This window comes from Dicentrarchus labrax, unplaced genomic scaffold (assembly GCF_905237075.1).
Source record: "Dicentrarchus labrax unplaced genomic scaffold, dlabrax2021, whole genome shotgun sequence".
NCBI lineage: Eukaryota > Metazoa > Chordata > Actinopteri > Moronidae > Dicentrarchus > Dicentrarchus labrax.
In genome coordinates, this window is record NW_026136723.1 from 569,771 (window position 1) to 594,835 (window position 25,065).

Here is a 25,065-nt window from a genome sequence, read left to right on the forward strand (position 1 = left end):
TGGGAGGATACAAGAACAGAACACTTCAGCTCTCTGAGTCAGATACTCTGCACACATTGGACAAAGTTCATTTTTCCATGACACCATTATCAAACCTCTCTGTCAGCCATCGTAGGTGTTCCAAATAAAATCAATTACCTTGCACTCTTGGAAATGACCGGGCTAATTCTGTGTGGTGGCACAAAAAAAAAAAAAAAGCTCAGTATTTGATTAGATTTTCGACAGCCTTTTCCTCGTGCTCACTTTATGCTTTATAAACCATATGATCTCAGAGCTAGCATTGCTTTTTATCCCACCGTGTGTGCGTAACATGCACGGTACAGAAGTTTAATGTGGTGTGTGTTCCCTGGGTGACGCTTAACAGAGACATTATTGCCCATTACTGTCAATGGTCAATGACCAGATATGTCCAGCAGTAATCTTAACAAGATCGCAGCCCATAACCATTACCACCCTGAATGGACTCGCCATCGATTGTGTCCGTCCTCAAAGACAGGAAACAACAGCAAATGGCCAATTGCATTCTCACATTTTCAAACCGTTTTGCTGACAGCCAGCAGTCAATGAAGTTTCTCCTGTTCTCTCTCTTTCTATAAATCCAGTAAGAACTCCTCGGTGGTTCCAGCGATGGGCGGCGTGCGTTTTGTTTCGATTTCAGATGTACCTTTTGTTGGATGTGAACTCATTGTCCCGGTTTAAATGTACAGAACCTACACATGTCAGGTCACGGGCTGAGTGCGCCTACATGTTTGGGTCATTAAAATTGCTGTTTTGGAAAATATGAATGTACTCATATACTGTATGATGTAACTGATATGAGTTTACATGTTGCAAAACAGACACCCCTGCCCCCTCCCCCATACTGTTAATCTTACATAAGACAAATCATTTTTTATGTGTATTGATCGATGTGCTGCTTTTGCACTTTGCATAATGTGACTGTGTGTGTATGTAGATTCCCCCCCACCCCCCACTCCCGTATGCTATCAGTGTATTTCTATGTATTTACATGTGGCTGTTTGTGTTAGAGCCTCAGATGAAAAGTACAGAGTTGTATTAATAGATGGTCGCCATGGAGCTCGAAGACACTTCCTGTGTTTACTGATCATTAACCAGCTTGTATCTTCTTCTCTTTTTCTTCCTTTTTGTCCATCTCTATTTCTGTCTTTTTATTCGTTTTCTCTTTTCCTTTTTCTCTATTTCTTAAATACTTCTGCCTCTTTGCTCTCTATTTGTCTTTATTTCTCTCTATTTTCTCCCTATTTTTCCTTTTTTCCATCCTCACCTCTACTCCTCCCTCCTGTTTTCATCCTCCATCTGTCTCATCTTTTCCTAATTGTCTGTTTCTTAAACTCTTTCTCCCACTGTATTTTTTAATTCCCTTCCTCATTTTTAATCTCCTGTCCCTCCTTCTCTTCCTCACATGCTTTTCTTCTCCTCCAACCTCCCTTTCTTCCCTCCTTTACCCCTTTTTCTCCTCCATTTTCCTCTCTGCCTCCCTCCCTCTCTCTGTCTCTCTCCAGAACGAGGACCCCGCATGAACAACACCTCCCAGCTGTCCTCCGGACCCACCCTGCTTTCGGGTAGTGGTAAAGGTCCCGGTGGCGTCGGCGTTGGTGGCGGCAGCATCATGGGAGGGGGCATGAGACACAACAGCAGCCACCCTTCCTTCTCCCACTCCTTCCACAACCTGGCCCAGCTGCCACCGTCCTACGAGCTGGCCATGAAACCGGAGATCAGCCGCTACAGCTCCTTGAAGAGGCTGGGTGAGCCGGGGGGGAGACTAAGGGATGTGGGGCAAAGGGGGAACAAGGGAGGTAAAGAGAGCGCGACAGAGGGAGGGGGACTGATTAATTATTCTGGACCACTGAGGGTTTTCATGTGGTGTACCACACTAGCTAGCAGCCATAATCAGTCCCTCCAGGATTTCGTGGCTTTTTTTGCGACCTAAAACATCTAATTTACGTTAATCGTTGTATAATAGAAGTGACGGGTTCTTGTGGCTAAACACAGTCGCTGATTACATTTATAAACTCGACTCAAAGGTATAAATTACATACATGTTTAATTTTGATCATGTGGCCATAAAATGTGACACATTGTGTGTTTTAAAGGAATTCTCCACCAAACATGTTTGAGCACCAAACACTGCCTGTAGCTTTGAAAGGCGGCTCTTGAGAAACTTGTAATTTACTCAGTGTGAATGATGGTAGCTGCAGTTCCAGTTCCAGTGGAGACCCAGGGTCACATTAAATATATATATCTGTATTACAGAACCTCAGGAATATTTCTTAACACTCTCTAATTAAAAAAAACATTAGATATGCTACTTCTGGTGGAGTTTTGGAACAATGAGCAGGTGATGTGAGTCATGTATTTTAGTTATGTTGTGGAAAAAGTGTTGATTACACTCATTTTTTCTCGATTGCAATCCATTATAATGGTGCAACTGTGACTATTAGATGAGACTTTTATTCTTCTGTAACACTGGATTCATGAGAGCATACCTGCCCTGTAAACACCCACATCCTTCAAGCTCTAATATAACCCTGATGACATCAATATGACGTTATTTATCGGACATTATAAGTACATGTTTGTAAAGCCTGAGTGGTCCTCGTCGTGACTGGTAAACTGACCTTTATGTCTATAATATTTAATGTCTGCTTACTGTTGGGTTATACACAGCATCTGGTCAGAAAGCCTAGAAGTGGTTCGCTGTAGCACGCAAACGCCGGCCTTGTACCTGCCAACTAAACTATGAGTCGATTATTCTCAAGTCTTCTCCCACCACATGACTTCCTTTCCAGGCATTTCTCCTTTCGTGGCCCCGGTTAGTTCGACTTTCACACAGCCTGTTCTCGAGCGAACCTCCATTATGGCAGCAGGCAGGCATGGCCGCCAGGAGATTTGTGACTCAGCTGCGAAGCCAAAGAATCATCTCAGTGTAGTCTGAATGTGTAAACTGTTTCTGCTAAACAGTCATAACAGCACAGTAAACAAACTCAAACAGAAAAAATGGGGGGGAAAGGATTGGAGGGACTGGAGCAGACGATGGAGAAAGAGAGGAAGAAATGGTGTGAGATGGATGACAAGAAGAAAGGAGAGGTTGGGGATGGAGGCAATAATGGAAAAGACCAGGAGAAAGATGGAGTAAATAAAAGCATTAATGTAAAAACAGTGAGTGGACATGTAATGAAGAAGGGAGGGGCAAAGAAAAGGGTGAAAAAGCAAAGAGGAGAAAGGAAAGGGAGAAAGAGGTTGGTTGACCAGAAGAGAAGGAACAGGGGGGAGGCAGTGAAAGAGCTGATAAGCAAATAAGGATACAGCGGGAAGAGAAGAGAGAAAAAAGAGATAATCTGGAAGATAGAGATGCAGAGAGGTCGACTGAGCAGCAGGAGAAGAATGAAAGGAGAGGCGGTGGAAAGAAAGGAAGAAAGGATCGGAGGGAAGGGGAGATGTGGCGATGGGGGGGAGGGGCGTTGGCTGCTGGTCTGCAGGGGCCTGGCTGCCTTCGACGGGGAAAATGAAAAAAAAAAGACATTTGAGAGGCAGTGGCTGGCAACCTCCCTCCCTCTCCCTGTCTTTACCTCTCTCGCCCCCTGCGATTGCTGGAGACTGCAGGGGGAGGGGAGTCGCCTCTGCAGGCTGAGTGATGGATGGTTACTACATGGGGGATCGTGTGTGTGTGTGTGTGTGTGTGTGTGTGTGTGTGTGTGTGTGTGTGTGTGTGTGTGTGCGCGCGCGTACGTTGAAGTGGAAGCAGTAATGAGGTGAAAGTCCAGATGAGGCTCGTTATTATTTCGATTCAATCAGAAGGAGGAAACACTCTGATGGACGACGATGTGCAGCGTTTGGAAAAAAGACTTCCACTCGTTACACATCAGACCTTCAGAGGTCATCCCACTTCCTTCATCTGTTCCTTTTATGAAACAGCCTCTCTGTCGCATCCATCGCAGCCGTCCTGCCGGAGCTTTTTTATGGTTCAGATCGTCGTGGTTTAAAGAAAATACCAGCTAGGAACAGATTCTCCTCCCTTCATTCGTTTGTTTTTGCCATCACTTTCATTCTGTGTGATCACATTTTTCTACTTTATTACCCCTCTCTCGCCATCTCTCCTTCACAGAATTGCACTACCTCAAATTAACTTCACACTGCCAATTTTTAAAAAACGTTTTTTAAAGATACAGCAAACATTTTGCACGCTGTAACGTCTGTTTCTGCAGGTGTCAGTGTGGCTGTAACTTTTTAATGCAGTTCATCAAGTCTACAAGGAGTCTGCTTGTTCATCAGTTTAAAAGATAACAGGAGTTTTAATAATAATAATAATTGTATGTGTTTATTTTGAGTAAGATGAGTTTAATTTAGGGTAATTGTTAATAATATAACATGTACAGATGTAGACATCCCTTTTTATTGGTTATTACATAATAAACCATATAATTACATTTTCATATTTAAAAAAGTGCAATAATCTATTGGTGTTATTACGTAATGAAGTGAAAATGTGTTACATAATGTGTTGTTAGACATGTTCTACTTACTTATATATAGCTTATATATCTTTATAACCTTGTAGGAAGTTGTATGTAAGGAAATATACAAAAATATATTTTCTTTTGTGATATTGTATCGATTCTCAAAAACAGTGTATTAATTTTTTAATATTGAATCATTACCCCGTACTGTGATACATATAATATCACCAGATTCTTGCCAATATACATCCCTAATAGGTAGGCCTTTATATAAATATATAGCACAAGCATAGCACATTTTATATTATCGCAGACTTAATTTGATGACGCTGAGCCAAACCAGACAAAATCACTTCCTGTGCTCCAGATGATGATATTTCTCAGAGTAGAGCTACCAGGTGCTGATCACTTCAGCAGAGACAGGCTGAATCACTGTTGCACTGACTCAATCGGTGGCACTGAAAGCAGAGGAGTATTTTCACTTCTCTGATTATTAAATGTGTGCTTTTTTAGAAAAAACCCACCCTGAATGTCAGTTTTGTTGGAACGGTCCTTCAAAAGCAAAGTAAAATGTTGTCATTGTGACACAAAGAGAGGGAGCACAGCCTCTCACCAGCCGTCGTAGGAAACCTGGTCCTTTTGATGTAGTTCCCCATACGCTGCTGCATAAAGGACACTGATAAAGGCTTCTTTGTCTGCGGTCGGCAGCCAGGGAGAAACCTCGAGATAATTTGGCCTTACAGGAAGGGAGTACACAGAGAGAGGGGAGAAAGACCAAGAGGAGGGAGAGGACATGAGACAAACAGAGAGAGAGAGAGAGAGATGGTGGTTAAAAAAAAAGAGACAAAGAAAACCTCGAGAGCAAGAGGAAGAGAGGAGGGGAAAAAAGGAAAATGAGGAAGAGGGAATAAGAAAAGGTTTAGACAGTTTAAAAAAGAAAAATTAAAACAAAGGAGTGAAAGAGACAAAGGAACAAACAGAAGGAGAGGAGAAAGGAGGGGAAGAGACCTGACTGAGAGAGAGAAAGGAAAAGGCAAGAGGGGAGGAAGAGGTAGAGAGGTGGCTGCTAAAGGTCACGTTTAAATTGGGTCTTGGGGAGCTGCTTCCATGGAAATGCTTTGAAGATTAAAGCGGTCTACAGAGCAGAAACGCCATATTTCACTATTAATGAACCTCGCTAACTGTTCCGTCTGCGCTCTCTCTCTTCACTCTGCGTCTCTGTTTCTTTATTTTCACGTCGTTTATAGCGACCTGTCTCATCCTTCTCTGTCGAGGCAGAACACTTTTTGGTCCGTCGCTCCTCCTCTCTTCGGCCTCGGCCTTTACTCCTTTACCTTTACTCTTTTATGCCTCGTGCAATATGCTGCATATCTCTCTTTTTAATATCACTTTTTTCCGTCTTCACTTCCTGTGCTCCTCTAACTCACTTCATTCCACCTTTCTTTTTTTATTCTTTGGAAGTATTTCACCTCCTTTCCCCGCCTCTGACAGCTCACGTTCTATTAATCTTTTTCATACATCCTCGACATTATCCTTCTCTTATGCATCACTTTGTCTTAATTTCTACCTCATTTCTGTGTTCTTCTGTCCTTTTATGACATTTTTCTCTCTACTTTTATCTTTTATTTCTGGGTTCAGTGTTCAGTGTTGACGTCAGAAATGTGAGAAAACAATCATACTACAAACTCTATTTAGCTCCGTTAGCTTTCCATCATATCGCATGACCTTCATCACCCAGTTGTCATGGAAATGTTCAGAACTCTTCCTCTTTTCTTTGTCTTTATTTTAAACAGTCCACAAAGTATTGTTCAACAAAATCCTTGTCCAGGATTTGCTTCTTTATGATGATGAAATTAAATATCTTTGTGTTTTGAACTGTTGGTTTGAGGACACTGGTGGGCTGGGACCTTTCAGTTCCCAGTTTGTAGATGTCAAACCGAGTGTCCTGTATATATATATATATCTACCTGGTGGACAGGTGTGTAGCAAGAGGAAATCACGAGCAGCAAGCACTGAATTTAAAAGAGACACAACATTTCAGTGATGGACTTCAGTCAGGCATCAGATTTACAACGTGAAACATCTTTATACTAAAGCCACAGGCTGCTACAACCAATCAAACACCTGTTGTGAACTGACATGTGAATAAAGAGAATAATCTGACGCATTGCACAACTCTCTGTCTCTTTTGCTGAACCAGAGAAAGAACTTGACGAGTACTCCAGCTACTACAGCTCCAAACGTCGCTCCAACAACGCTCCGCCCTCCTTCCACTCCTCGCAGCACCACCTGCCCTGGGGAGGCGAGTACACGCTGGGGTCCAGGGGCACGCTGCCCCTCCACGGCTCCCGGCCCCGCATCCACATGCCTGCCTCCACCCCGAACCCGTACCCGCTGCCCGCCCAGAGTCAGTACACCAACTCCTCTTTCGACAGGCCGCCGCGCCGCGTCCGCTCCCAGGACCAGCTGCTTGCACTCGGGGAGGGCACGCTGTCCCGCCTGTCCAAGAACCAGCAACACCAGTACTACAAAGCCATGATGAGCACCAGCAGGGGCTCTAACTCACAGACGCTCCGCAGGTAAGACTGGAGAGGGGGAGAGGACGGAGGGCAGGAAGGGTGAGAGCAGATGAAAGCAGATAAAAAGAAGCAGATGAAATTCTAAAGAGAAAGGAAGATGAAAGACGAGAGGAGATCATAATGTCAATATCAGATGATACGAGAGGATGGAGGAGAGATGAATCAGAGTGTGTAATGTTTAATAGTGTCTGACAAGGTGAGGATAAACAATATTAAATTAAATCAGTCCAATTTAAAACCTGTAATCTTTTTATGAATTTTACTTTCTTTTTTTTTTTTAAATGAGTCAGATAAGCTAAGCTGAACAGTTCATGTTTGACTTTGGAAACAGCAGTTGACTAAAACATCTCAACCTGAGGTCCACTTACTGTCAGCAACATCACTGGCAATGAAAAACCTTCTACTGTGAGAATGAATAAAACATCAGAACATAAATAAATCATTAAATTGGTGTTCTGTTATATTTCACATTACATTAGCTACAACTCTTTTAATGTGTAAAACAAAACCTTTAACAGCTTTTGAAGAAGCTGTTGTTCAGGTGTGACACAGCATTTAATGAGCACAGTTTATTATCAGAGAGGATAAATAAGTCTCTGGTTCCAGGTCCCACGAGAGGCTTCTGGTCTCACCTGACCGGCTGGAGGACCAGCTGATGGCGATGGGTCTGATGGTCGGAGCAGGCGAGAGAGGAGGAGGAGGAGGAGGAAGCGGGATGGTGCCCACCATGGGCCGGCTCAGCCACCACCAGAAGGCGCAGTCGCAGCAGAACATCTGCGCCACGCCGTCGTTGGACCGCCACCACATGATCAAGATGAACTCCCACCCGACACCAGGCCACGACGACGACCGCAGGTCCGGCGCCATGCCCGGGATGGGCATGCACGGCGGCTGGGACCCCCACGGGGGCCACGGCGGAGGCGGAGCGGGGACGGGCGGAGGCCACCCCAACGCCCGGCGGATGGCTTTCGCCAACAAGAGGCAGAACACCATCGAACAGCTGCACTTCATCCCCGGAGGAGGAGGAGGAGGAGGAGGAGTGCAGGGACTGCGGACTGGGAGTAAGAACGAGGTGACAGTGTGAGAGGAAGAGGGAGGTGAAGAGTAGAGGAAGATGAAGAGTAGAGAGGTAAAGGCTGACGCTTGTAAAGAAGCTGGAGAGACAGACAGCCGAAAAGAGGCATTTAGTGAGGAAGATGAAGTGGAGAGATAAGCTATAACTATAAAAAGAGATGAAGAAGAGGTTTGATCTGAGCTGGCTGCCTCACAGGGTGGCACTCTGCCCCCCCTCCCCTTCATTAAACAGAAAGTGGTGGAAGACGACACTAATCTCGTAGTGAGTATAGCCAATTGATTTTCTCCCCGTCACTTTGTGTATTGAAAAAGAATATTCAGCCATTCTTTGTAAAGGGAAGACAGAAATGTCCACTTAAAAAGAGCAAAAAAAGAAACGATTCGAGTGCAGTTTAAAGGCTGCTGGGTATTCGCTGTGACTTTTATTGAAGGATACCTGCTGAGTCAAATTTGTTGAATTGTCCTTGAGTTTTATTGCACTGTCCTCTGAGTCCTCGGGAGCTCTGACAGAGATTCATCTGTCTTTAAATCCACTGTGGATGACGGAGAGCGCTGAGGACAGAGACAGACCAGGTTTGCTTGTCTTTGTATTTATAAAAAAAAAGTATTTAAAAACCAAACGAGTTGCTTTTGTATGAAATTAACCTGATAATGATAATAGTATTAACAGTACTGAGCCCTGTAAGACTTTGTGTATACTTGGTTTAAAAACATATTTATCCTTCAGCCCAGACGGTTCGTAACTTAAAGGCTGGGACACGTTTCTTTCTCTAGCTGTGATTGGACTGTAATGAACACATTTCTCTGTAGACAAGTAGCTGTCACTTGATTGCCTTTAAGGCTCGATTTACTCTAGATAAAGATTCAAATATATAAACCTAACGTCAACACAAACTGCTGCTATAAAGGCCCAGTCACACCAAAACCTAAATAATTTCACCATTAATGCTGCAGTCCCTCCATTTTTGGCGGACTGTGACGAGAGAGTTCGAGCTCAGCCGAACGGAGGAAGCCATTGTTGCTTATTATAGCTACGTGTTGCACCAATCACTTTTCTCGTACCTCCTCTGTCGGAGTTAGAAACTGCTCCACCAAAGGGTCCACGGGAGGTTCTGGGACAGGAGCCGACGGTACGCCTACGCCTTTTTGAACTGTTTCAACTTTAAATCAGCTGGTTCAGAAACTTTTCTTCTTCATAAAATCTCTTTATAGACCGACTGAGTGGAGACGACACAGCAGCACAGAGAAAACAGGAAGAAGCTAGGGCAGCTATTATGACCGACTGTCCCCGTCTCCCTGCTTTGCTAGAGTTACAGTAGTTCACCAACTAGCCCTGCGAGTAGTCACTATACAAGCTTCTTACGTTGCAAAACACAGCGCGAGATTTATTTCCGCTGTGCCACTTTCTGGAGTGTCCGGGCCTTCAAAAGTCAAATCGACTTTGCAGTATGATTTTAGCTAACTTAAAGCCTTTGTACAGTGAACTCTAAGTGGGTGTCTATCATCTATGAAACATTGTGCTGTGACCCTTTTGCGTAATAATTTGTAAAAAAAATAAATAATGTTTTGGAATTAGACCACTCACAAAGAAGCACCAACCTCACGCAAACATTTTTATAAAACCGACCCTGACTGACCAAACATCCCTCAGCCACTGTTATAAACTTCTCATTGTGAGTTCGTGGAGAGTCAACGGGGGGGGGGGGGGTTTCGTTCCCCTCCCGTTCTTCTACGACGCCACACGTTACCTGCAAGTTCAGCTGCTCACCTCATATGAAAGGGGAAAGGGAGGGGGGTATGGGTTTCGAGGCAGGGGGGACAACGGACACTTCACACCAAGGGCTATACCGAATTATCTTTGTGTGTCTGTGCTCTGTACAGTGTCTGCTTCTCATTTTCATTTTCTCCTCAGCGTGTCGGTTGTCGGGGGAAGGCGTGCTCGTGTTCACCGGGTTTTTATTATTTTTGTGTGGAGAGAGAAAAATATATAAACATGCAAAAGGAACTTCTGTGCCAACATGTACAAACACACGACCCATGGTTACTTTATGTTGTCGTGGGAGGGGAAAAGAAAACGGTGGCCATGATGATGTCATATTTTGTACACTTTGTTTTGGTTTGTGTTTGTTTTTCTGGCTGTGAGACGGACCTTCTGGCCTTCCCAGGGCTGGATCTCCTCGTTCTATGGGGGTTTAAGGGACTCGTGAGGCCTCGTCGGAGGTCTTCAGCGTCCCCTCGGAGTTGCATTTCGATAAAGACAGACATGATTGATGACTGAGCGACGCTTCCTGCCGGCCATTCTTTTACTACGATACATGTGTTCACATTAATGGTTTATGATCCCCCCCCCTTTGATCAGACTATGAACTCTCTTTATCATGAATCGACTATTTTGTTTTTGATCCTTTTTTTTTTTGTTTTGTTTCTTTTACTTAAACATGTATTTATTTTTTTAAATCTCTTGTGAATTTTAATGTATAATCCTGGATTTTCAATATTCAAAACTTTCTAGTGGAATTAAAAAAAAAAGACTAAAGAAAAACGAAAAAGAGTCGATGCAATCAACGAGAAAAGACGAAAAAACCCGCATGACAGAAGCCAGTGTCGATGATGTCATAGCGCTGACTTATGTTGTCACGGAGTGTGTGTGTGTGTGTGTGTGTGTAAATGTAACATGCGTCTGTTTTCATTTGTTTGCCCGTGTGTGTGTAACTCTGTCGGTGTCTTCTTATTCTTCGCATTGCGGAAACCTCATCTTCGACCAAACTTCCGGGGGGGGGGGGAGCCGATTTTTTAAAAAGACCCGCGCGGTCGCCACGTGTTCATATCAAGACTGAAAGGGCCTGTCGTTGTTTAATTTAAGAACAAAGAGAGAGACGTCGATCAATCACAGCTTTTCTTGTCGAGCTACGTTCACCAAAGCGAGGACTTTCCAAACATTTTGAAAAATGTAAATTCTTGAAGGCTTTACGCCGTGTCGCGTTTTTTTTTTTTGGTATTCGAGTCATTCACGACGTCCTGAAATCCCCGCGCCGCCGCCCTCTGACTTCAATATGTATCTGCAAAAGTCGACTCTTGTTTTTTTTTTCCACGAACCAGCTGCTCATTTGTGCTCATTTCCACGGAGCTTTTTAAGGGCACGAGAAGTTCAAAGGTACCGAGTGTCGAGAGCGTTTTTAAAGAGTCATGTTGTTGTTGTTTGAGCCGGTTGTTGTTGTTGTTGTTGGAGGAGAATGTATTGTGGCTGGAAAGGCTCTGTGGTTTTTACAATGAAAACATCTTTTAAAAGAGAAAAGAGGCAACAACAAAAAAAAAAAAAAAGGCGAGGTGAGGCGAGGGGGTGAAATGTAAATGACACGTTGTATTTTTAATGTCTCATTTTCTCCTCACACCTTCAGCGGTCTGATACAGATGTTGTAATCCATGTTCAGTTAATTGCTCCCCTGATAAAACTGTGTGCCTGTGTTTTGTGTGTGTGTGTGTGTGTGTGTGTGTGTGTGTTAACCACTGGGGGAGGGGGGGATTACTCTGCATACCTCAAACTTGTATGATACATTTATTTATTACATCCCCTTATATGTCTATTTCCAAGAATATCCAAACGAAGGTCTCACAGATGTGCAACCCTTTTTGTTATTGGTGATCAATTCTTGCGTTTGTAGAAATCATCATACTGTTTAATTGATAATAACAATAATAAAAAAAAAATCCCACTAAACCTTGTTTGTGTGTTTTTTTTTATGTGATGAGATTTTGACTCCTTTCGGTTTGTGTGTGTGAGGATCACGTGAGATAGGTAGAGCTGATTTATTGATTATTTTTTTTGATTATTGATGCTTTTATTCTGTTTTATATGATTGTAAACTGAATATTTGAGTTTTTGGACTGTTTTTTTTAGACCAAATGAGTATTTTTAAGACATTACGTTGACATTTAAGGCAAAATAATTAACTGTTTAATGAAATAAATACTCTATTAATAATAATAATAATAATTAACAGTGAACAGCAGTGCTTTCAGGGCTGCAGCCGACCTTTATTTTACATATTTTTAGCCTTTAACGTTTGTATAAAGTTGACATTAAAAGTTCCCAGAGCCCAATGTGACTTCTTTAACAACCTGTTGTCATAAACAATTAATCAAATATCTAAAAGAGTTTTAATAATCTACTACACCTTTATTATCTCCTAATCAATTCATACAAACTGCCCTAAAAACCCTCCGTATACTGTTTGACATTTCATTTTAATATATTTTAATATATTAAAGATGTTTTTATGGATAAATATATAAATATATACGTGTATTTTCTGCTCTAAACTATTTACTTAAAGAAAGCTTGAATTAAAGCTAAAGTGTGTGTGTGTGTGTGTGTGTGTGTGTGTGTGAGACGTGGTGCCCCCACTGAGCACTCATTATTAAATGTATGTACACTGAGAGTTACATGTTACAGAGTAATCAGGATACAAAAAAAGGTAACTAATCCATTGCAGTAAGATAAAAAAAAGTAATCAGATTACAGCTACAATTAATAATTTAATTAACTTGTTTAACGTTTTAATGTATCTGTTATCTTTTAAAATATAAATAATATAAATTCCTCTTATTAACATTTTTAATTGACATATATTTCTATGTTGAAATAATCAAAAAGTAACGGAAAGTAATCACGTTACTTCAACAGTGAGATACATGGATTTAAGGTTACTGTACATTTAATTAACAGTTAATTAATTAATGTGTCGGATTAAATATTTTTTCAATATAGTAACAGCTTGTTTGTGTACCACACACACACACACACACACACACACACACCTTGTAATGTTATGCAGCACGTGCCCTAATGATATCTTTAATTGACTCATTAACATTTCACACACTTGGCGTGAAAACACACACACACACACACACACACACACACACACACTGAAATCTCTTAATGGTGTGCAAACACTGCCATGCGCACACACACACACACACACACACACACACACACACACACACACACACACACACACACACACACACACACACACACACACACGGTTTCTTCATTCACGAGCAGCATGCCGGATAGAAAGCGTATTTGTGTACCGGAGGATCAGCGGTGGATGTGAGCGGCGGCGGCGGCGGTGTGGTGGTCGCGGGGCCCCGGACAGACCCAACCTGTACCCGGCTGTACCCGGAACCATTATGCAGACAGGAAACTACCATTTTAACGCCAGCAGCAGCATCGGAGGAGCCGTCGTCTACACAGGGGGACACCTCACACCGACAAGGGCGGAAAACAGCCAACCGTGGAGGAGAAAAGAGGGAAAAACACGACGGAAACTAAACAAAGGCGCCGTTTCGGGTTCGAATCCGAGCAGCGGGTCGGTGGAGCAGTAGAGAACCGGCGGCGGCAGACAATGGACCCATCGGGACCGGGCCAGCGGAAATAGTTTTTTGTTAGCGAGCGAGCAGCAGCCCTCCCGGGCCGATGGAGAACCAGGCCTCTCACAGTGTTTTTCCATGGATGAAGAAAAAGGCCCCGCTGACAGGCAGTAGGGACCCCGCTCTCACGGCTCGCTCCCCGCTCGGTGCTCTCACACTTTAACTCCCGTGTTTACCCCCCCTGGAGCCCGTTGTTGCCCCCGCAGCCCGCCGTCGGATGCTACGAGGTAAAAACAACAACAAAAGCCGTTTCCCAGCAGCGGGATGTGGAGCTAATGGGCTAGCCTCCGAAGCTAAAGCTCGGCTAAGCTGTTAGCTTCAGTGTGCTAAGCTATTGCAGGGGGAGGGAGGGGGGGCTTTATTGTTGTTAATATCAGCGCCGATTAATGTAAAAAAAAACATATTTTTATATCTGTTAAAAACACTCTGGAGGTGTGAGTGTGTGAAGTGGAGCTAATAAAAACACTCTTTCTGTGGCTGGACGCTGGTGAGTTGACTGGCAGCGGTTCATTGTGTATCCGTCTAACCTGCTCGGTTTTCGGTGCATCTGTTTCAGGCTGTCGCCCTGAGGTCACCGGTTGTCGGTGGAGACAGAGAACCGTTTCTCTCCCTCTCTCTCCGGATACACACACTCAGACACAGACCTGTGGATCAGCCGGTAAGATGCAGAACAACATCACTCTCCTCCCAGATTGTCAAAACTTTTTAATTACTTAATTAGTTGTCACTTGTTGTTGTGTTTGTGTGCTTAGAGGAGATTTAAACTCTGTGTGTGTGTGTGTGTGTGTGTGTGTGTGTAAAAAAAAGTTTATTTTAAGCAAGATAATTGTTTTTTCTTCTAACCTGAAGATGTTTGTAATTATAATAATCAATAAGATTTAAAAACAGCATGCTCAGATATTTTGTCCCACCTGTCCTGGAAAACCTGGATGATTAGAGACTAGTTTTTCCAGGCATAAAAAGACCTGGAAATTGATTTAAAATGACCCAAATAGCCTGGAAATACTCTGTTGTCCTATTATTTATTTAGCCATATTACCCACATGAACCTGGGTTTAGAGGAAAACTGTAACCCTCAAACCCTGACCAACTTCATGAACCCTTCATCGTTTAAAAGGTTTATGAGCAAGTGTTGTCAGGAAAAAACTCCTGGAAAAGAGTGAGAACCCTGGACTGTATCCCAAGTACGTACAAGGCTTTCATGTAGCTCTCAGTTGTTTGTCTTTATGTATCTGTGCATCAGTTAAACCTACATACAGCAGAGAGTAGCCGTCTCAGCCTACGTGGGGTCGCTTGAAACGCAGTAAAATAAAGTAAATATGTTGTAAATAAATATAAATGTATAGATATATATTGCACTAGGATCCACGTGGAGCTGCTCCGTGCTCCTGGAGATATAAAGCAGCAGTATGTCACACTTCATTTCACATGACAGCCTGTCAGCTCTGTAATTGTTTTCATCAGGAGGATTTCTGGGACCTGAAATTGGAGAAGCTAAGATTTGACAAGTTATGCTTCTTCTTTTTTTTCTTCTTCTTCCTTCATAAGTTGGACGAGAGTGACACTTTTTTACTCGCAGAGAAAAGATGTTTTAATAAGCACATGTCTCCGAGACTGATCACAAGCTGCTCTGTGGTCGCTGGCACCGATTCTACAGATAACGTTAGAAAGGCAGTTTTTCTCCATAATGTTTGCTTTAGAGAATAAATGTGCCATTACCTGGTAGAGGAAGCATTATTTAAAAGTATTAAAGTGTGTGAGGGAGCAGCTTCAGTTTGTTATTCCAACATAACTGGAAATCATATAATCTGAATTTTAGCTCTTTTAAAATGTCTCAAATAAGATTGAACTTACTCGTATAAAGTTGTATTTTCAGTCTGGCTTTTATGTGTTTTTGGGGAGAAATTTGTATTAATTGTGCTGTAACGAACTACAAAAAGAAACTACTGATCTTCCTTCATACTTTTATTTCACCCGTACGGCCGTAAAATAGGTCTTACATTTAATTCATAATGTTTGTAGAAAGTCTTTAATTTAACAACGGTTGCATTTAAAAACCATTTTATAACTGTTGTGTGTCTGTTGATTTAAATAGGTAGAAAGGTTTTCCCTCTGTCTTTGGGACAAATAAAACCACTTTTAATATCAGCGTTGGTGTGTTGAACATCCTGGTGCAGAAATATGTTGTAGTTACGCTTACAGTTAACACTGTTTTGCTTTTTTCAGACCGTTTAAAACAAAGGTTTACACATATGTTTGTAACAAGTGCTCTATTATGGTGCAATAAGTCTGTTTTTAACACGTTTGTGTTGTCACCTTGGACGTATTTTAACACATTGGAGAAGTTGCTCCTGACAACCAAACTGTAGCAAACAGACTTCAGTTTTGGGAGCTGAGTATTGCACGCTTTAAATGAATCCTATACTATATATATATATATATATATATATATATATATATATATATATATATATATATATACCTATTGGTCAACCAATCAGCAGCTGGCAGTGCACTAATTGGTTTTTCTGCATAGGTTTAAATGCCACCGGTTATTTAGCCGCTGTGCTGATTGCTTGGAAATAAACCCTGCAGACTCTGGAGATCAGGTCGCTTTCAGACTCCTGCTGGTTTTCCTACCTATCCGTTAGTTACCTGCATTAACTCGGTGTAACAGGTGTAAAGTAGTTCCCCGGTAGAAGAGCTAGAATGAAACACAGGTTTGACAGCACGCTGCCTCGTGTCCTCTTTTATTATATCACTTATAAAGTATAAAGATAACAGTAGTCAGTGTGTGCTGTTGGTTTTGAGCCATCCCAGTGAGACAGAATTCAGATTTATTTGCTTTTGTACTCAGTAGTTGGGCAACAGATTGACTTCCGAGTTTGTTCTGTGGTTTACGTTTGAGGAGTGTGATTGATTCCAAGAATTATCTTTAAAAACAGCGTCTATAAGTGGTAAATGTGCTTATTGAAGCCTGAGGATGCTGCACAACTGTATCTTCTTAATATCACCATTTGTTCTTGTGGTTCATCAGCTTGTCTAACCGCATTAAAACCCCCTCTGCTCTGTCACAGACACAAACATACAGAGCTTTTGAGTAACAGCGGGGGTTTCCAGTGTTGTTAAGAGGAAAATAATCATGAAGTTATAGTTTAGTTACTGCCAGAGATTCCTCAGACACGGGATGGGCCTGCGTCGTCCCCCAGTGTCGCTCCGCTGAGCTCCAGACTGTACGCAGATGTAGAAGCACGTATGAGGATGTTTGGCTCCTCTGGTTTCTGTCTCGGGGGGGAGAGTCGTTCGTTCATCTCTCTCTCTCTCTCTCTCTCTCTTCTCTCTCTCTCTCTCTCTCTCTCTCTCTGCGAAGCGAGAGGAAGGTCAGAGTAAAGAGCAGAATTAACCTCAGTTTTTAACAAGATATTTTTCATCCTAGCAACACAGACACACAAGAACACGAGACTGCAGCAGGTTGTTACTTACAGCTACGGAAAGAAGGTGTAATCAGATTAAGATGTCGCAGTTTATATTTGCAGATAGCTGTAAAGAATGAAGCACTGGAGATTTGTGTGGGCGGCGAAGGCGTCTTTATTAATGCCATAATTATTCTCAAGACAGGTGAATGTCACAGAAGTTGCTGTCATGTTGCACACCTGTTTCTTTTTTTCTTGTTTTGGATCAAAACTGCAGCCATAGAAACTCACTCGGTGTATAATTATAAGAATATTGTCGAATATTGTTATGTTTTCTGATTGGGAATCAGACTGTAGCAGTAACACAAGCACCAGTTTCTGTATTCGTACTGCGTTCCTCGATGGGTTAACAGCTACTGCTCCCTGTAGTGACCCACATTTAAAGAATACATGTTCTCCCTAATTGGTTAAAAATGAATAAATAAACCTTGGACATTGAGAAATAAAACAGGAACATAATCAGTGAAGTTAATTGAAAATGCCAATCTCTAAATATCTGTGGACAGCAGGGATTTACTGAGCTTCAGTGTTGATTCACAGCAGCCTGTTTCTCCCTTCGACACAAAGACACCGTCCACCAGACCACCTTTTTTTTTAATCTGGCATTTAGCTCTGTTGTGTGTGTGTGTGTGTGTGTGTGTGTGTGTGTGTCGACGGGCAGCCATGTTCTCCAGCAGGAGCTGGACAGGAGTCGTGTGGCGTTTTGAGCCACCACTCTGATTTCTTTTCCTTCTGCAGGCTCTGTTTGTCACACTGTACTGTTTGACTGTTAATATAAAGATTATAGTAAACCTGTGTGATCTTTTCTTCTTATTGCACCAATGTTTCTGTTTCATAAATGGAAACCAGTGGATAAAATGTGCTTTTGCAAATCATCATTTTGTCTATTTTCCTTGATTGTTCTGTGTTTAGATTTCTCTTACCAGCTTTTTGTGCCTCATATTTCCTTAATTAACTAAACTGTTAATTAATTAAAGCTGCTCTCACCTTAAAATAGTGACAGACACATTATCCAAAACAGCAATACAGTCTGGCTGCAAGCTGTGCAACCAGACAAACACCTTGCACAGAGTCGAGTTATAAGTTTACAGCAGGCGTCGGGTTCATCGCGTTGACGTTGGCTGATATTAGAAAGCCGGCTGAAGAAGAAACATTTTAGTGCTTTCCAAGGTTTTCACAGCTCATACAGCTTCTGAGTATGAAGAGGGAAGGCAGTGACACAATTTCCTCTTTGCCTGAGTCAGACATTGTCAATGTGTGAGTATTTTTAGCCAAATATTTTAGATGTTGTGGCCACAGCGACACTTCTATTTTCTTTGGGGAAATGCCTTCTAAAAAACGACCTGACAGTGAACATTAGACATTCTTATAAATATAAAGAAATACCAGCCCAATAAATGGACTACCAAACCTTAAACAATATGTTTAACATAGCTGTTTCATGTACAGCTAAATCAATTACTTGTGTTTGAGCAGAGTTGTTTATTCGCAGGTTCCTTTCGAGGCCTCCAGCATCGGGGTTTTGAGGCTCCGAGGGCAAGAAAAGCACCACAGTGTTGGCAAACCCTCTGTGCCTAAATGTTTGTTCAATCTCCTTCTGTATCAAGTGACTAAATCACTAACAGTGTCCTGTCTCTCTTTCCCCCCCTCCAGGCTGTCCGAAGAGCTCCATGACGGGACAGAAGGGCGGTGAAGCAATGGTTCCTCCTCCGTTGAAATAACGGACACGCTCTACTTCATGGGACTGCTGACCTGATTTTAAAAAATGAACATACAGTTATGGAACACTTTAAAGAAACACTACAGACTCTGTTTTTTTAGTATAACTTAGTTTATTGCCTATTTATGACCCTTTTTTTGTAACATCCCACAGAAGCACTTGAAGGCTTCACCCTTGAATGGAGAGTGAAAGTATTAGTGATACATTTTATGTGAGAAAAACCGAGCATCGGCTTTTTTTTGGTGGATTATATCGGCGCGTTGGAAGCTTGGGGTAGAAATCCCACCAAGACTACCTCTTTAAAAAAAAAAAACCCCACCTTGTCAGTTTGACAAGGGTTTTCTGCTGTTTGCAGCAATTAAGGACTTAGTGCACGAGGCATTTGTGGCTTCGTGACACTTTGTCACAGCTGTTTTTTGAAGATGTTCCAGTTCAGCAAGTACCCCATGGACATTTTAGAGATGCTAAGTGGACACCAAGCACACCAGTTCAAAGGCCTTGGATTAGAGCGACAACTGAGCCACCAACAGCAGGTTCAGCTGCAGCATCAGCAGCAGCTCCAGCAGCAGCACCAGCCCCCCGGGGACACCTCTGGAAGCCTCCTGTCCGGCCTCGGCCTGGGATCCCTCCAGAGTTCTCGGAGCAATGCCTTCGCTGACTCCTCGTCGTTATTCGCCAAAATGAGCGCCCCTCCCCCGCCCATCTCCCACCAGAGCCAGTCGTCCTCGTCGTCCCACAGCTCCAGGAAATCCAGCAAGATGAGCAGTAGCAGCAGCAGCGGCAGCGGGAGCTCCTCGTCGGGATACCCCCAGTTTCTGCGGCCGTTCCACCCGGCCGAGGCCGCGCTGGCCCAGGAGCAGCTCCACTCTGGGATGGGACGGTTTGACTTTGGTGGGAGCAGCAGTGGGGGAAGCGCGGGGGTCATCGGGGGCGTTGTTACACCTGCGCCCCCGCCTCCCCCGCTGCATCCAGGTCTCTCTGTCCCACAGCCGTCCCCTGGTCCCCCCACTTCCTCGCCCTCCCCCTCCACTTCTTCAGCCTCTAACAACCCCTCTGGCAGCACTGCAGTCCCCTTAGTTGGCCAGTCTGACCCCCGCAGCCTACACCAGCAATTCAGCTGCATGCTCGCCGCCAACCAGTACTTCCTGTCCGGCGTCCCCACCAACAGCAGCCTGGAGCAGTTCCTCGTCCAGCAAGGCACTCACAACCACTTGGGCTTGGGTCTGGGCCAAGGGGCCGGTGAGTCAAACTCGGCCCTGGCCCCTCCCCCTGCCCTCCACTCTTCCCACAGCCACAGCCACACAGCTCCACAGCCTCAGCAGCAACAACAACAGCTGACCCCTCATGCCTTATCTCATCCACACAGCCACACTCACCACCCGCACCCTCTGCACCCGGCCCCCCAGCCCGCCCCGCTGGGTGGCTTTGATTTCCAAGGCATTCCAGTCCTATCCTCAAACCAAATAGCATCACTAATGCAGCAAGAGGCTGGCCTCCCCCTCCCCTTGCCCCTGCACCTGTCGCTCTCTAAAGACGATGGAGGGAAGACGGGAGACAGCTCGTCTTCGTCCGCTTCGAGCGGGGGAAGCAGGAGAAAGAAAGCGATGGCGGGATACCTGCCCCAGAGGAAAGCAGACAGTAGCAGCCACAGTCACAGCAGTCACAGCCACAACAGCAGCTCGAGTGGACACAGTCAGAGCTCCTCATCGGGCCTCGTGGGAGGAGGATCTGGGATAAGTGGCATCGGAAGCGAGCCACAACATTCCTCTCTCCTCTCCTCTTCATCGCAGCAGTCGTCCTCCACCGTCTCCTCCTCCTCGTCCGCCGCTCCTCCCTCTAACTCCACCTCTGTTCTCGTAGCCAACGGTAACCCGCAGTTGTCCAAATCTCAAGAAAGCCACAGTAACAGTTCGTCTGGCCAGCCCGAACCAGAGCCCCTTTACCACTGCGGTGAATGTGGTAAAACCTTCACCCACCTCTCCAGCCTTCGAAGGCACCTCCGCAGCCACGGCTTGACACCAGAAAGCCAAAGCAGGAAGTCAGACTGTAACTCTCCCAGCCCAGAGAGGATATTCTGCTGTGGCGAGTGTGGGAAGAGATTTAAAAAGAGGGGTCACCTCATCCAACACAGCGTCACCCACTCGGAAAACCGGCCTTTTGTCTGCAACATCTGCCAAAAGTCCTTCAACCGCCGAGAGTCCCTTACGAGACACGAGAAGATTCACGACGAGAAGCCGTTCCGCTGCCCGGCTTGTGGGCGTTGCTTCCGCGAGAGCACCTCTCTTCTCAACCACGCTGCTTCAGGTGCCTGTGGCAAACCTCCCCGGAGTTCAAAAAACCGGGCCGGTGCCGGAGGGGGTGGATCATCCAATCCGAGCAGCAGTAAAATGGGAAGCAGTGCGGACCGGGTAGGAATAAGTGGTGGGGCAGCGATGGCTAATGACAAGTATGCAACAGATTATTCCAGAAGTCGCTACCAGAGCCAGTCGTCCTACAGCGGCGGGGTGGAGGACTACAGACGATCACAATCCTCGACCCTGTACTCCGCAGAGAGTACGCTAGCCTCTGAAATGAACAGCCAAACGCTCCGCAAAGCCCCTTTAGCCCCAACGCTTCATCCCCACCCACAGAGCCAGCAACCGCAGCACCACCACCACCAACCGCCACAGCAGCCACACCTCCCCCTCTCCTCCCTGTTGGATGATTCGGAGGACGAGGTCACCAGCAGTGCGATGTCGGCCATCGCCGCTGCCGCCGCGGCCTCTTGTGACTTAAACACGGAAAGCCGCGAAGGAGAGAGGAGGGATATCATCGGAGGGTTGTTAGGGGGGTTGGGGTTTGGTAACCTCGGTGGACCGTCATCCACGTCCAACCTCAACGGTTCCACCATGCCTTTGACCCACCCTAGCCAGCCCCACTCGAAGCCCAGGAGGCCGAGGAAGCCCAGAGAGAAAAGGGACCCGAGCACCATCGTCAGGAGAAGAAGGAGCCCTGCTCCCGCGGGGGACGGGTCAGAGAGGCCGTACAGCTGTCACATTTGCGGCAAACGCTTCAGAAGAGCGGAGACCCTGCGGCGCCACAACCGCGTCCACACGGGGGAGAAACCTCACGCCTGCGATGTATGTGGCAAAATGTTCCGGGAGCCGTTCCACCTCACCAAGCATCTGACCGTGCACTCCGGTCAAAAGAACTACAAATGCAATCTGTGTGGGAAGATGTTTGCCTATGCACAGAGCCTCGTGAGACACGGGAAGTTGCACCGGAAGGGCGAGATCGACAACCAGGGGCGGAGGATTAAAGGTGCTGCCGCCGCTGCCATCAGTCAGGTCGCCAACTCGGCAAACGCTGACTACTTCACATCCTGCTCCCAGGGAGAAAAGTCTCCAACATCTGGCACCCCCTCTCAGAGGCTCTACACCTGCACAGTGTGCTGGAAATCCTTCCGCCACTACTTCCACCTGACGGCACATCAACAGACTGTCCACGGTGGTGGAGTCGGGCTGGAGAAGTCCTTTCGCTGTGAAGTATGCGGTAAAGCCTTTGCCTACTCCAACAGTTTAGTGCGCCACAAGCTGTCTCAGCACGGCATCGACCGCAGCGGCCACCGCGTCAACCAGTCCCAACCCTCCGGATACTCGCCGCTCTTCTATGATTCTGGATCAGGTCCCAACTACGCTGGTTCCTCTCACATGCAGCAAGCGGCCTCCGGGCCACAGCATCAACAACAACAACAACAACAACCGCAACAACCACCGCCACCACCACCACCACCACCACCACCACAGCCGCCGCCACAACAACAACAACAACAACAACAGCAACAGCTGCAACACCCTTTTCAGTACCGCTCAAAAAACTTCCAAAAGCGGCATGGACAGACAAGAAAGCACAAAAAAAAAAAAGGCGAGTGGTGATCCACAGCATCATGAGAGACGGAAAGCTGGTGGGCGTCCCTCTCAGTAAAGACACCCGCAGGAAGCTGATGATCCTGAGGAAGAAGAGGGGCAAACTGCAAGCACAGCTCAACAAGAAAAAGCTGCTGGCCCAGCTGAGGATAAAGGGCGGCGTGATGAAAGTGAAGTCGTGGTGTGGAGGCGCGGTCCGAGTCACCGGGCTCACCTCGATGGACGTCCCCATCAAGCGATTCCCCTGCCCGATCTGCCCCAGCGCCACGTACGCCAAGCAGGGCTCTCTGCTGGTGCACCACGCCATCAGGCACCCACCGAGAAACTCAGGCCGCCACGCCCGTCTGCGGTGCCTGGTGTGCGGGAGACGCACCAGCTCGTTACACAAAGCCTTGAAACACCGGGGCCAGCATCTTAAACAAGCCGCGTTCCAATGCCGCCGATGCCGACACCGTTTCTGGAACCCCATCCTCCTGGGGCGCCACAGGTTCTCCTGTCGGGGGACGGCCGCCAGCAGCGCCAAGTGGGCACTGATGAAGATGAAATCTCCGCCGTCACGTGACCAGTCGGATAGTGACCAGTCACCAGTCCAGCTGCCGGTCCCGGTTCTGGTTCAGCCTGAGAGATCAACAGTTCTGACTGAGTACAGTCAGTAAAAACAAAAACAAAAAAAATGGAATAAAACAAAAAAAAAAAGTTTTCTAGACTAGTTTTTATTTTTATTTTTTTTTAAATAATCCAAGAGGCGAAAGCGAAGAGCTAGCGAGTTTTTAACAGTTGGGAGAGTGGGGAGGGTTTTAGTGTAACTACCGTAATATCCCCACAGCCCGGTCCTAACTTACTGCAGCGGAGGTGGACTTCTTCAAAAGGCCCCAAAAAAAACCACCTCAGATACCGATAAGGAACTATTAGACCACGTGACGATTAGTAGAAGCTGTTTGACAAACGCATTAATCCAGTTTCCTTTCCATCATTTGATTTGTGTTTGCTCATAAATATGGATTTGGATTGTAGGAGTGAGGTACCTTTTTTTTTTTTTTTTTTTCCAGTTTATTTTTCCAATTGTTTTGACATTATTCACAGTTAAACAGTATAGTCCGTGTCTCTTGCTCTGTATGTGTTTATTTGTTACCCCCCCTCCCTCCCTCCCCAGTGAGTGGAGAATCTCTCTCTTATACTGAGATTAAATCTGCCCCTCAAGATGAATTCAATCTTTTTAAGAAAAAGGAAATCCTGACCTGAAAAGTCCAAGAAAACCTCCATGAAAAGTGACTCACCACTGAAAAGGTCTCGTGTCATAAAAAAGGCAATATACCAGTCGACGTGCTAAAGCGACGGAAAAAGGACAAAAAAAAAAAGAGTTGGGACAAAACAGAGAAATGTTGGTGACCTTGTTTTTAATGTACACTACTTTTTGTCATTTTTTTAAAAAGAGGCGTGGACGGAGACGACGACAACACGACTCAGAAACTGTTAATGTGTGCAGGATTTTAAAAAGGACAACAGAAATTAAAAACCGGAGTGTACTGTACAATTCGTATTATATTTTATTATATATTGATTATTTGCTGTTTTTTTTACTCCAAGTATCATTTCTTTTATCATTGTTGGTATTGTATGGGTGGGAGGGAACGAGTTGGGGGGGGGACTATCTTTGTAAAACAGCGGGATGAGTATATGTATCGATGTGATATTCTTTTGCCCCCTCCCTGTTACCCCCTTTTACCTGCTCCCTCATTGACACAGTTATGCCCCAATTTTTTGTAACAAGCGTGTACACATAGTTCATTACTTAGGTCCTGTCCAGACGTGTTCTTTTTTTTTTTTTTTTTTTTCTGTAAAACTAAAACAATATTATTACTAAATTACTATCCTTTTTCTTTGCCTAAAGTGAGTTGTTGAAAACCCTCAAATCAAATAAAAAAAAATAAAAATCTGAAATGTTTCTGTCCTCTGTTGTTAATGTGGCTCCCTCATTGGTAGTGAGACATAATGGGGAATATAGGTAATGTAATACACTGTAAGGCTCAATTTAAACTCAAGTTAATTCATTTTATTATTGGAATTGAGCCTTTTTATACACAAATCTGACATTTTTGGATGTTCAGCAGTGTAATGAGAGACTATCTAAGTGAATTAATTCATTAGAAGGCGACTAATTAAACACAGTCTCTGTTAATATTAAGTTACATGGTTCTTTCCAGGAAACTTCTTGGTAAATATTAAGATAATATTCAGAAATTACAGCTTTTTTTATAAAAAAAAAACCTCCATTAAGAGGTGACAAATAAACACAGGTCTCAATTAGAGTTCTGGTCTTTATAGAAGTGGATTTTCTAGGAGTTTTATGGAGGTATAAAACCTCTTAAAGCCCACCCAGTCGCCCACTCGAGCGAGTTC

General features: G+C 44.7%; 2 protein-coding genes across 4 annotated transcripts in view; both read left to right on the forward strand.

The window, feature by feature from the left end:
- Positions 1-8,270, forward strand: part of shisa7b (shisa family member 7) — a 31,935-nt gene extending 23,665 nt beyond the window's left edge. For all 3 annotated transcript variants that reach the window (XM_051391075.1, XM_051391076.1, XM_051391077.1), the window contains 3 exons: positions 1,524-1,766; positions 6,679-7,057; positions 7,664-8,270. In XM_051391075.1, the coding sequence (XP_051247035.1) occupies positions 1,524-1,766; positions 6,679-7,057; positions 7,664-8,141 (1,100 nt within the window). In that variant the 3' untranslated portion in view covers positions 8,142-8,270. The remainder of the gene's footprint in view (positions 1-1,523; positions 1,767-6,678; positions 7,058-7,663) is intronic.
- A 4,881-nt stretch (positions 8,271-13,151) lies between these two features.
- On the forward strand, positions 13,152-24,599 carry LOC127358177 (zinc finger protein 865). Its single transcript, XM_051391082.1, has 4 exons — positions 13,152-13,794; positions 14,124-14,225; positions 18,694-22,501; positions 22,624-24,599. The coding sequence occupies exons 3-4, from the start codon at positions 19,183-19,185 to the stop codon at positions 23,319-23,321; spliced, it is 4,017 nt and encodes a 1,338-aa protein (XP_051247042.1). The 5' UTR covers positions 13,152-13,794; positions 14,124-14,225; positions 18,694-19,182; the 3' UTR covers positions 23,322-24,599.
- The last annotated feature ends 466 nt before the right edge of the window (positions 24,600-25,065 follow it).